Raw genomic sequence first — 13,844 nt, 5'->3', positions numbered from 1 at the left:
TTTTCTTTTTTCCTTCCACTGACAAAATGAAGGCCACATGCCAAATTGCAGGCCAGCATTGTTTTAAAAAGATCCCTCTCCGAGTTTCTCTTCCCTCTGTCTCTCAATATTATACACATATTTACAAACCATAAATAAGCCTTTCTCTCCTCTTACATTGTTAGGAAACGGGGAGAGCCAAAACACTCTTATTTCAGCAAGAATGTTCAGCCTACCTTCACATAGGACGAAGCCACAATTGGCTTTTTACTAAAAAGGTTGTAATTCTCGCCAGTTTTTTGTTTTTTTGTTTTGTTTTTTTAGAAAGGACAAGTGTTCATATTCGGGGTTTTGCTGGAAAAAGTCTCACTCTGTGGCCCAGGCTGTAATATGCTGTCCTGTGATAGGCTCAAATGACTGGAAGCAGAGGCCAGTGCTGGGGTCAACATGGCCAGGATCTGAGCCTGGCTGCCCGGCTGCGCGCTGTAGGAGGAGGCGGTGGAGTTGGCCGCACCGATGATATTGTCAATGGAGAATGAAGGCCGACTCGGGGTGCTGGAGTCCGTCTTCAGAGGCGGCAGAGACGGACTTAGCTGAGGATAAAAGGGCTTTCTTAAATCGGCCCCTAGAAGGGAGGGCAGGGGATGCGGCGCAGGGAATATGGAGGCGGATGAGGGCAAGGTGCAGGGGGCGTTGGGGAACGCAAATGAACCACCTGTGTGGTGCGGGTGATACGGGTTGTGGGCTGCGTGGAAGTTCTGCAGCTGAAGTCCATAGTTGTATCCATACGGACCGTATCCAAAGCCGGGTAGGAAGCCACCGGAGTCCCTGAGGATTTCATTAGTTTGGTGCCTCTTGAAGCGCTTCCTCCTGCGCAAGAAGCTCCCGTTGTCGAACATGTCTGCGGAATCCGGGTCAAGGGTCCAGTAGTTGCCCTTTCCGGGGTTGCCGGGCTCCCGTGGGATTTTCACGAAGCAGTCGTTTAGGGAAAGGTTGTGGCGAATGGAGTTTTGCCATGCAGGGAATTTCTCCCGGTAGTAAGGGAATCTGTTGCTGATGAACTCGCAGATCTCGCTGAGAGTGAGTCGCTTCTTGGGGCTCTGCAGGATGGCCATGGTGATCAGGGCGATGTACGAGTAGGGCGGCTTCACAAGTGCACTTTTCCTGGGTTTGTCCCCAATCACGGTCCCGGCCTCTGCGCTGGACCCCATCTGGTCTGACGGGCACTCGGAGCTGCTGAGACCGGGAGAGGAACCCCTCTCGGCTGCGTTCTGGGAGTAATTATCGTCGGAGTCATTGTCCAAGTTGAACTCGTGGTGAATGTACTTTCCGTCCTTTCCAACGGATATGTCACCCCCAACCACATCGATGTCCACATCTTCGGACAATGCAGAGCTGTCGGACATATCCGTCCCTAAAGTCATCCTTGGAGACGCCGCTTCTCTTCCCCCTCTCTCCCAGATTTCCCCCTCCTGTGGTCCGGTGAGGATACTGAGCGAGAGCGCGCAAACACACTCTCCCTCTCCCCCTTACAACCACACCAGACTTTTGCTGCAGCTCTATCTCCAACTACTGAATGCAAGCATGGCTAGAATCTATTCAAAAGATAAATAACTCTTTGACCTGTGGCTTTGGCGACTCCTGGTCGTCCGGGGCTGGTCAGGCAGGGCCGTGCGAGGTTGTCATCGAGCAGTAAACTTCTGGGATTCAGGCGTAAAAAGACAGTCAAAGATCATCGATCTTGCGCCGATACACACTTAGGTTGTCTTCAGCTGCGATGGTTTCCGTCTGTGATCGGTTTATGCTGTAGGTCATTTAAAAAGCTGCCTTTGGATATCCAAGTGCCTTTCCAAAATATCTTTTACGCACGGGATTGGGTAGTTATCCTGCCAGACTGTCACACTATCCTCCTTAGCTCTCAAAAGGTATTTATAGGACCACGCTGATCACGTGGTCTTTGAGTCACTGTTACCAGGAACTGGACGAGATTGCCCTGCAAAAAGTAATACTTGGCCCAGCTCTTGAATCTTGAAATTATATTTGGTAAAATGAATTAATAAATGAGCATAAGAAAAACATAGCTGCTCTACGGGAGGATAATATCAGCTGTTCTCATGCATATGAACTTGTTTAAGGTTTCATTTACTTTGGAGATCTCCATTATTCTGCACTTCATCAATATATTGACAATCCATTTAAAAAAAATAGGATTATGGGGGGAAGCGCATTAATAGGAAGAAAGCAATGACTCATTGGTAAACAAAACGCGTCATTTCTCGTTTACTAGTTTGAAATGCGAGTTTTAATTTCTGAACACGAGGCTGCGGGACTCATTTAAACTGGCTCATTTAAAAGGTTCACACCGATTGTGACTGGGACGTGTTATGAAACAGCCTACAAACACAATCCAAGCTTATACTGGTCGTTTTTATAGTGTATTTAAATCTCCCACCTGTTTATACTGCGGTTGCACGCAAGTTGTTAAAATTTCTGAAAATACCTGTACTCAAAAAGTTAATGGCACAGGTGAAAAGGCAAATCCTAAAGGCAAATTCATTATCAATATCATTCTTATGATTCTTATTACTATATTTCCGTTCCTTTTCAAGCGCAATATATTTGTTAATTTCAAAATGAAATGCATAAAATTTGCTCCCAGAATATGTCCAGTTAAAACGTAGTTTATAATAGATATCAGGATGTCGCCAAATTCACTCAAATGGGCCTATTAACACCATTTTCGTTTGGCGTTTAATTGATACTTCTAAATATTGTGTCTAGTTAAAAACATTTGGATCTGTAAAATTAGTTTTTATTTAACGATTTAAGGTCTTAAATAAACCGGCTTACACAAAGGGAGCTTTTCTACCTCATTTGTGGTCCCTAATAAACTGGCGGATTTGGGGCGTATTGAATTCCCCCTCACAGGTTTTGGCCAATAGCCCAATTCCCTGATCACTTCTCACGGGTTTTGTGTTTTCCTGGTCGAGAAGTCGCAAAATTACCCATCTGCATTTTCTGCATAATTCACAAGGCTGCACGGGGGGCACAGTCAGCTGCAACCTGCTCCGGCTCGTCTTTGTCAGGCGTGAAGGGCCAGCAGATGACAATGTGCAATGTGTCTGTAATGTGTGCGGGCTTCTTTGGAGCAGGGGGACATTGCAGTTCATTACGCTGCAGAAACAGCGCGTTATTATAATGCGTTCCAATCAGCACCCCATTCCTCGTATAGGTCCAACAATTTACCCAATTACTGTTTCTTTTTCTACTTGTCAGACAGCGGTGGAGTTTTTGCCCGCGCTGCTTTACATTGATTTGCATTAGTTTAAGTCTGCATTCGTACGTTTTTTTTTTATTTACTGAAGGAGGCGACTGGTCCACTGAGGAATCAAGTTGAGGTCAAGCGCGCAGCACCTCAAATACCCCGCAGAAGCCCGGGCTGAGCCGCGTGTCCTCTTCTCTGAACTGCCTGTCACAAGCCTTTTAAAATCTGAAATAGATACTGAGACTCGTCTGACAACTGCCCGACAGGCAGGACACACTGCTTTCCCCAGGTCTCACAAGCGGCACACGTACGGTATAATTAGATATTTTTCACTGCAATTCCTTTTATGTGCCAGAGGCTCTTGTGCAGCGGGGGGAAAACAACTGCCCAGGTTTTTTATTTATTTATTTATTTATTTACTTGGCCTCTCACACTGTCTTCTGCAACAAGAACCACAGATGTAATAAACTGCAAGACTTTCGTGGATCTGAAAAACTGCATTTTTTTGTTTTGTTTTTGTTTTTGTTTTTTTTATTCCTGGACTTGTTGATTTATGCTGTGCTGCAAGGCGATGTTGTATTTGACAGTCAGTCAATAAAAGATGGGCTACGTGACCCATTTCAAAAAGATATATTTTTGTGTGTAGAATATTAGCAACAAAATTATTATAAGCTTCGTTTCATTTACAACGTAAAGAAAATATATTATTAAGAAAACTGTTTATTTGCACATATTTAATTTTTTATGGCATAAGGCTGAAAAGTCATGATTTTATCGATTATTTATTTATATAATTTCATAATCATTATTAAAATTATTAATCCATATTTGACAACCTACCAAACGTACGCAGAAGGATTTTCCAGGTTCTCCAAGTTTCCTAAGGTTTAATTGGGTTTTGCTTCTTATGAGCCGTGATCTGCCCAAATGGAGGGGGATGGGGTTGGGGGGTTGTGGGGGGGGGGGTGTTATTGCAGTTTTTGGTGCTGCAGCGCCCTCTGCTGTTAGCCCATATCAGTGTGGCCAAGTAAGAAATGTGGAAATACTGTCTTTTTAAATAAAATATCATAGTAATATATAAAGTTACCTGAATGCACAAGTAATCACGCACATCAAAGCACATTAGTATTAGTATTAGATTTGCATCAGGGTTCCTATGTAGCATAAACACATGTCCAGAAGAGGGTCTAATAGAAGACAAGGGAGCAGAGTGCACTGTGACTTTGTGACTCTACGTTGATCGGTGCAGCACTTAGTATTGGCAAATAGCATCATCCAAAACCTCAAGACAACAAAACAGCAAGTTGCAACTGGAACACAATGTTCAAAAACTCTCGTCACATATATGAAGCCAAGAATGGATAAAACTACACAGGAGCATCGGCATGGTGTGATTGTCCACGGTTCCTCATTCGTTCGGGTTAAATAACGAGTGCTCCAGCTTCAAACGCCGTTGCTACGCCAGCTGCCTGCTGAAGCCAGTTTTGAGTTGCAGGAGGAAACGCTCTCTTAGAAAAGCTGTTGGAGATTTTATTTATGTGTTTTTGCATTTTTGCTGTTTTTTTGTGATACCTCACTGAGACATTTCCAACACAGTGAGTGTTCTCTGCACAAAGATTAGAAAGTTAGAAATTGTAATGTCCCAGTTTGAAGCCAGAGTAAAAATTATTCTGTCAGAGTCTTCAGTCCAGGTTGTGCACATGAAAAGATGATGTTATTTTCATTATAAGATTGAAGAGACAAAACCTGACATAGAGCCAAACTTTAACCAGCTTTGTAATAATATTTTAAATTCTGCACAAACTGCCTCTTTGCATCAAAACCTTTCCTCTTCAAGTGAAACCAAAGCTTAATAAACTCACAACAATTCTGGGGAAAAAGAGAAAATCACTACTCTTTGAACGAAAGAAGCAGAACACCAAAAATGTATGACAGTGCTACGTCAAACAATAAAAACTATTCAAAGACTTCAAAACAAAACCAGTTCAGTTCAGCAATAAAAAAGAATTTAGAAAATCAGATCATGCCTTATTCTATGTAAGACTTGTTTAGATCCAACCAACCTCATTGTAGACGCAAACTTAGCATTTGGAACATTGTTACCTGCTTACTTTAGTGATGGTTTCATTGCTAACTGTTGACCAGCATTATTGTAATTAATCATAATCACAACAAACTTACAAATTGCAAAAAAATCTAAATTCTCAAAGAGTGAAAACAATCCGTGAGGATGAAAGTCTCTTGCTTCTGCTTCCATCTAGTGGTGGAAATTTCTAACTTGGAGCAGCTGTTTGATTCCTTCAGCATTTTAGGGTTGAATCAACATCCTTCACTTATGCTGAACAGACAGATGTTGTATCAGAGAGGTATTGAGGTTATGAGCAGGCCTACACTCTGAATTTGACCATGCTGACTAACTGATTCAATGTATCCACAACACTTTCCAGGTCATGACGTGTGTGGCAGTAGATTATTGAAGGCATTTGGACTTGCTGTTTGGTCTTTTTGCTGTCCCAGCCCACTGATCCAAGACCGTCTTCGTGCTGACTGCTTCAGCTCAATGTTAGATCCTGTGCATGGCGGGGTTGATCCAGCAGGTGGCCCCGGGGCAAAAATGTGCTCCAGGCCTTCTGCAGAAAAGGTAGGAAGAACTGTAGCTGGGACTCCATGTGCGAGTTTGATTATAATACAACCCTTACACCAGTACTGATTGTATCGTGCCCCCCCCCACACACACACACACAGAAATCAGAGCATAACCTACATCGAAGCCTTGGATGCATCAACAGTCTAAGTGCAGTAGCAGATCCAGTGTTGAAGGGCCTCTGTGCAATATCAGACAAGCAAGTGTGGGAGCCTTAAGGATCATATTACTGTGTGATAGTTATTAGTAGTGACAGTCTGACCACCAGCAATTTTGAAACTTTCATCTGGCCTGTAACTGTCTGACAACTTACACATAAAAATGAGAATCCATATTATTGATACCAGGAAGTATTTATTACCTGAGAAAAAAACAAATTCAGAGTTTTTTATTATTAAATAATGGTAAGTTTATTTTTTATATATTTTTGTAACACTCTCTTTCTTTTTCTCTCTGTTTTTTTTTCATATGTGATTGAATAATTTTTTGGGAATTGTATTTTCAATCCACATTTATTTTAAACTTTTGAATTTATTCAAGAACACCATAATGTAACAACAGGTTGCACAGCCATTGAATTACCTCTCCATGATGGAAATCGTCCCAGTTGAGCTCCACAAAGACGTAGAGCTCAACACCAACTATTGCACTTTCTTTCTGCATCTCCACCTGACCTCGGATGAGTAGGCAACCAACTTTCACAAATTCCAGGCTTCACCAAGTGTATCTATAATTAATGTCCAGTTGATATTTTCATTTCCAACAGAAAACTAATTAAAAAAAAAAAAACAATTAAAATCTAAATAACAACTAGTTGTTGATAAATGGTTTAATAACCGGTGGAACAATCAGTAGATCTGTTATTTTGGCTCCTTGAAGAAATAGTGAGTGAGCACTGAAAGGGTAACGTTACACGTGCATCCACAACCTTGAAACTGAAAAAAATTTTAGGAGCATGAAACTGAAAGATAAAAATCCATTTAGCAAGTAACATAAAAGCATTATTATTAACGTGATCCTGAAGAAAGGAAAGAGACAAGTTAAATTAATCAAGACATTATGATATACAAAATAAAGGAACTAATTATGAGCCGACAACTTAACTTATTTGTAAAGAAATATTGAAAATGAGAATCCAGTCCAAACAGTAAAAATGACAAATTACATTTGTACATCTTATACAGCGTCACTGTGTTGCTGTTACAGGTATATTCTCTCAGTTTTTTCCAAGAGGCCTGTATTTCATGTATTGAAGCTAGTTATATATGCAAACATTTTGCTTTATTGTGTTTCTATTTGTACATGGTTTGAGTGGTTACAATAGTCAGTACGTGTGAACAATTCCTAACCTGGGATTTCTGTGATTTTTTAATCAATTAATACATTTTTAATTCCATGGCGATGTTGATGATGAATGTTGCGTTCTTTATTTCTAAATAACTATTGGGTCTCATTTTCACATCTGTTCCACTCACGACAGAAGCTACAGGGGGGATAATTGGACTTTTGAATTCCATCTAGAAAATCAATAATTTCATATGTGTACCTTGTGCTAATGTAACAACAAGGTAATGTAATGTAACAAGGTGATATTAAACATCTAATTTTGCTTTACAACAAGCCAATATTTAAAGATATCTAATGTCTGAATTCTGAGACAATCCTTAAAAACTGGCCTAAAAAGACTATGCTAAACAACTGTTTGAATAATACTATTTTTATTTTCAGTTCAGACATGTTGTCATATAGCTATATTTTGACTGAAAAGTGTGCTTACTGACAAAGTAAGGCTGTTACTGATCAGTGGCGTAATATGACAGGAAAAACTAACGGGATAAACCTCACTGGTCTGGAAGGGAATCACTTTCATCCAACATTTTTAAATTGTCATAAATAAAGAACACATTTATTTAAAAAAATGATTTATTTTAGACACTCTGTCTTCACCAATAACAACACTTTTCTTTTATTCAAGTTTTTTACATTAACAAACTATGTACATGAAAAACAGCAGGCTTGATGATATAACAAATGCATGTAAAACTTAAAAACGAACTCTAAAACACAGGAAATATAAACGTAATGTGTCACAATAAAATACATTAGACTCTGAGATACAGTCATGGAATGTGTCAAACGGATCTAAATGGCTTTACACCTTTTAAATAGGAATGTTTTGCATGAGGCTCGGTCATTTTGTGTCATTTCGTTTCTAATCTTGGCAAAAATAAATCCAATTCTTACAGGAACTTATATGGTAACATAACAGTGGGCCATTTAAGGCATTTTGGAAAATATGCCTTATATTAGCCTATAATATCCCAATTATATTCAGATAGGGACCTTTGAAACTATGATACTAATTGCATTTCTTTTCACATGGACTCATTGAGGGCAGATCTCTTTAATATGGGAGTATTTAGTAGCCCAGATTTCTGTGATTGATTTGTTTATTTTTTTGTTTTTTTTTTTTTTTTTAAATTGTAGATTGATTGATTTATTTTAACTAACAAACTCTCACATATACCGGTCTAATCCTGATGCAAAATTGGCTTGTCTCATGTAGGTGTTGTTGTAGGAGTTCATGGGGCTGGAGAGGCCCAGCAGCTGCTCCGTGTGCTCGGCGCAGGAGCCCGGGCGCAGGGCCGGCAGGGAGAGCCGGTTGCCGGAGCAGTAAACTTGAGAGCTCCCCGGGGAGAACCCGGACTGGGTCATGGTGGGCAGGTTTGGAGGAGAGGCCGAAGAGGAGTACGGGTACCCGGCGGCCAGATTGGAGGTGATGTTGCCGCTGTTTCTGCTCAGCATGTTCGCCGAGGGGTTGACTGTCTGGGTCTGGAAGCACGCAGACGGGTCGGTGCCGGCGACCGAGCAGCTGGAGGTCATGGCACCCAGGTCACCCCCACCCAGCCCCAGCGCTTGGGAGTTGAGCTCTCCCCCCGGGCCGCTCTGCACCACCGTCTGCTGGCTGATGATGTTGTCGATGCTGAACATGCGCGGCTGTCCTTGGCCGACCCCGGCGGAGGTCTGGTAATGATGCAGCATGGCAGGATGTGGGGATGTGGCTGTTAGCTGGGAGCCGTAACCAGACCCTATTCCGGCGTACAGAGTGTTGGGGTACGAGGGCCTGCCCATTGGGGTTGGCGTAAAGGCGCTGGAGCTCTGCATGTACCCGGGGTAAGTGCTCACATCTGTGCGCTTGAACCTTTTCCTGCGCCTCAGAAAGCTCCCGTTGTCAAACATGTCCTCGGCTGCTGGGTCTAAAGTCCAGTAGTTGCCTTTACCTGGTCTGCCGGGCTCCCGGGGGATCTTCACAAAACAGTCGTTGAGAGTGAGGTTGTGGCGGATGGAGTTTTGCCACTTCTTTGAGTTCTCCCTATAGAAAGGAAAACGCTCCATGATGAACTTGTAAATGCCCCCCAGGGTGAGCTTCCTCTCGGGGGAGTTGGCGATGGCCATGGCGATGAGAGCGATGTAGCTGTAGGGAGGTTTCCCCCTCTGGACGGGCCTCTTCCTCCGGCGGCTCCCGGTGGGCAGGTGCTCCTCAGTCTGGCCCAGAGCGGCTCCATCCTCCGTGCTGGGACTGTTTCCCCTGGGCTCAGACTTGATCAAAATATTGTCCTTGGACCGGGCCTGCAGCATCAGAGGCGGCGGCGGCGGCAGCGGAGAGTCCAAGCTCACATTTGGAGACAGGACAACAGGACTTGCCTCGGCAGGCGAGTGCTGCGTCTCTGCGGTCATGTTGCACATGCCAGAGAAGTAAGAATAATTTGCCAGATTCATAAAAGAAACAATGGAACGATCTTCTCCTCGTAGAAATGATCAGCTGGGGAGGGGGGGGAGGGATGCCCGTAAAAGAAACAAGTTAGGTGCGTGTTTTACCAGTGGCTGTTCCCCTGCACTGGCCAAAAATAGCCCCTGTCCTGGCCTGGTGTTTGGGTGGAGTGTGTGTGTCAGTCCAGGTGAGAGAAAGGCGTTGACAGTTTTATAAGGCAGGGCAGGAATGACGCCACTGGTGAGCCAGTGACGATGGAGGCAGGAGGATAAAACCCAAAAGAATATTTTAATATTCCTCTCAACCAAAGGGACTCAGGTTGTACCGTGATATCATATTTAACAACGAGTCACATGATCTTAAAGTTATGGAGTTTGGGGTATTTTTCTTTTGGTAGACTCTTGTAGTAACTCTTTTTCTGTCCCACCCCGATGTCAGTTTTCATAAAGAAATTTTAGGATTTAGTCAATGAAAAATATCTTATTTTGAAAAAGGCCTTTTGTCAGCTTAAGTCCATGGTAACATACAGCCCAGAGAAAGTATCGCGTAGCCTATATAGAACATGATAATTACACATAAAGCCTGACTTTATGATGTGTTAAACCACAGTGGAACACTATTAGATGACCCCCTTAATGTTTGAGACGCTAACAGAGATTTTATTGACGACCCCTTCTATCTCTCTGACTCGGTCTCTCTGCTGTTCTCGCCAGGCTTTCACTGACAGCTCTGTGTATATCCAGGGCAGAAACAACACTCACAGAGCTGCTCTGTGCTACTCCAAACCCAACAGCCAATCCACCAATTGAAAAATAATAACAAGCCACTGAAAACAAGCAATTGAGCTATCAAAGCTTTTGGGGAAGAAAAGTAAATATCCCTTCATTTCATTTTCATTTTTGGAGAGTGATAATCAAACAGTCCCCTGGCCGGAGAGGAGAGGTGTTATCTTATGGATTTTGAAGTAAAAACACAGATCTGCACACAATTGGTATGCAGACAACACCCTTTAAACACAAGCATGTGATAGTGCTTCTAATTGATTATTTAGGCAAATAGAGGGTTGAAGTTAATTACAAAGGGTAAGATACACAGGGAGATGACCTGCTGCCATCACTTTTAACAACGTGGGGAGAGGTGTTGTGGATTTTTGCGAGTGATACAATGTCTGGACTGAGCCCAAAAAGGCAGCCTCATGTCGCATGAGCATTCGGTAACCCGATGACATACAGACAGGTGACGAATTGGGATAACCTGAAAACATGAGAGGAAACACATAACGAACGAAGCAGCTTCCATACACGCGGACACAAGGGTCACTGCTTAGTTTGAAATGAAAACTATGTGGATCATATACCGTGGCTTCTGCAGTCACCATCAATCTTCTTGAATACCTTTGAGAGATTTTGGACCAGATTGTTAGACAGTGTTTTCCACCACCATTATCAAAACACCAAATGAGTGAATATCTTTAGGAGAAATGCTGCCGAATCAATGCCAAAGTGCACTAAAGCTATTCTGGACATTATACATATATGGGCCAAACACCTTATTTGGAACTATTTGCTTCTTCTTCTCTAAACTTATTTGCGTCTTCTTTAATTTGTCACCCATTTGTACATATGCCTTCATATTCATTCAATCGGTATCGGAGACATCATGGATAACTGTCCCTCTGACAGAGCTGATGAAAAAATACGGGGGGAATAATCAAACCAAAGTCATTAGTCATAACCGCCCACTGTTCTACTAGATGCCTGTTTGCCTGTCACCCTCACTCCACCAACACAAAGTAGCTGGCACCCCCCACCCCACCCCGCCACTCCCCCTCCACACACACAGATGACTGGACCCCTCCCGACCCAGCCGCAGCTCAGACAACACTAAGCCCAGCTAGCTACTCACAGCCAGTGGCTAACAGCTTCAGACAGGCGTGGGAGCGGGGCTGTATCCATGCAGGATCTGCCCCCAGAGCTGTCAGGTCAGGCAGGACAAACAGGGGCTCAGGCCAGGAAACGGGCCCTCTGCCTCGGGGCCTGCGGCCTCTTACTAATCCCCCCTGCCACCCCACCAGAGCCTCCCTACACCTCTCTGCACCTCGATGCTCCCTATAGACTTGTCCTGTGCTGTGGTCATTTTACGTATTTACCATTTTAGCCACTGTATTTTACGCATCCATGCGCCAACCTGCACATGCATATTTTGTGTGCAGTGAAAACCTTGCTTCAGTTCCAACCAATGTACTACGATTACCTCCCACCCCACCCAATGCCAGGATGCTGCTGCTGCCCTGGAAACCCCATCAGGATCTATACATTAAAAGGAAAGAGGATTAATATTATCAAATATATGCTATTTTACTGCCAAATTCTGGGCCTTTTCAGCATCCTCTTATGCAAGAGCTAAGAACCTTATACAACAATGCCCTGTTTGAAAACAGCCATTTATTACCGTCAACGTAATTATAAGAAAAAAAGTTCTCTTTCTAAAATTATGGCAACTAGGCAAGCCACAAGTTGTTTGCTATATATGTAATCTTATAATATTCTTGTATTACAGACAGACACATACACACAATTGTCTTGATTGACGTATTACAGACAATGAAAAAAAGGAAAAAAAGAAAAAATGGTAAACAATGTTTCTGTAAATCTTTTATAGTAGTGGTGGATTAACACCAGCGGTTACGAACAGAAGGTGGAGAATTCCCTGGAGCTGATCTACAGTAGGTGGCATCTTAAGCCCTGCTGGTTCAGGGTCATGTTGATGATTTAAAAAAAAAAAAAAAAAATGTAACTTGTGGTATTGTGGTTACATGTAACTGTAATGTATAACTTCAAACAATTGTCTTATTTGCCGATCTTGGAGGACCGAGAATATATGGCAATGCCAAAAACAAGTTAGCCTGAATAGGTTGTTTTGACATATTGGAACGAATAACATTATTATCACCTATAAATATATCAGTTCAACATGACCAACTAGACTGACACTGGGTTTGGGGCATTTAACAATTTGTTGATTTCATCATGACATATAGACCCAAAGAACTTTCTCAAAAATGCTGCTCATGCTTTGATGAATTTTGCAGAAACAATAATAGCCAAGGACTGAGGTGGCCCACCATCATTCAGAGAAAGTTTCTGTTTTGTTTGGCGTAAGTTTGATATGTTACTTCACTCCAAAAAGGGAGATTTTGTATTTGGAATAAATTCTTTATGTATTTTCCTGCTGTTATACGGAAAACTAAAAAGTGAGAAAATAGAGAAATTTTACCTAAACCACAAAGCTGTAATTTCAATGAGAGTTAGACACCCAATAGGAGATTGCTGTAAAAGACAGCGGTTGGATATGTGTGCATCCCTGAAAGCGTTACAAGTAACAACAGTTATTTTTGTGAGCCTAAATCTTGATTAAAAATGTCGGAAATAATCGAGTGACTTTGTTGCTTTCAAAAATGCAGAATGGGTTGAATGTCGTCCACATGTGTGCACTTGGAGTCACAGTTGCAGGGATGTGCAATGCATTCCCTAACATATTCTCCAGTTTTCTGTCAAATCTACACCAATAGTCTCCGGTGGTCTCTGGTGGTAGTCAGCCCGCAGGTTGTCTTCCTCTTTTTGATGAAATCCTGAGAAATATAGAGGGACAGGGGGACAGACGGAGTTGCTGAGTAAACACTTGGAATCCATTCATTCGCAAAGTGGCTCCAGGGGATGGGGAGGAGGAGGGGGGCATGAGAAAAAGAGGGGGAATAAAAGAGTGAGAGACAGAAAGAGAAAGAGAGGGAGAGAGGGAGAGAGAGAGAGAGAAACACACGAGAGAGCGCAACCTTTTTCTTGCTCAAGCTCATCAAGTACGGGCCAGGGCTCCTGAAAACGCAGGGATTACCAGGGTACTGGGGCTGTGCTGGCCTGGGCCGCTTCTGCTCACTCCTGCACTGCACGCTACACTGCCCTGCTAAAGCACCGCACATGGTTCTCACACACACACACACAGCCAGTCATGCTTGCTGATAGGGTGCTCATCTTTCATTTGCAAAAATTCACATGGACGCTTAACACATGGATACATAAAGACAAATACTAGCACACAGACACACACAGATACACACACACACACACACACACACACACACACACACACACACACACACACACACACACACACACACACACACACAC

At 42.8% G+C, this 13,844-nt stretch overlaps 2 protein-coding genes across 2 annotated transcripts; both read right to left on the bottom strand.

Moving 5' to 3' along the window:
• Positions 1–299: 299 nt before the first annotated feature.
• On the bottom strand, positions 300–1,403 carry foxd2 (forkhead box D2). The gene has a single exon (XM_040129298.1). It carries the CDS (start codon positions 1,401–1,403, stop codon positions 300–302), a length of 1,104 nt encoding a protein of 367 aa, XP_039985232.1.
• Positions 1,404–8,405: 7,002 nt separating this feature from the next.
• On the bottom strand, positions 8,406–9,668 carry foxe3 (forkhead box E3). Its single transcript, XM_040129312.1, has one exon. It carries the CDS (start codon positions 9,666–9,668, stop codon positions 8,406–8,408), a length of 1,263 nt encoding a protein of 420 aa, XP_039985246.1.
• Positions 9,669–13,844: the final 4,176 nt, after the last annotated feature.

The sequence above is a fragment of the Xiphias gladius genome, chromosome 6 (genome assembly GCF_016859285.1).
Source record: "Xiphias gladius isolate SHS-SW01 ecotype Sanya breed wild chromosome 6, ASM1685928v1, whole genome shotgun sequence".
Lineage (NCBI taxonomy): Eukaryota > Metazoa > Chordata > Actinopteri > Istiophoriformes > Xiphiidae > Xiphias > Xiphias gladius.
Note: the sequence above shows the minus strand (reverse complement) of the source record. Positions and strands in the feature narration are given on the sequence as shown.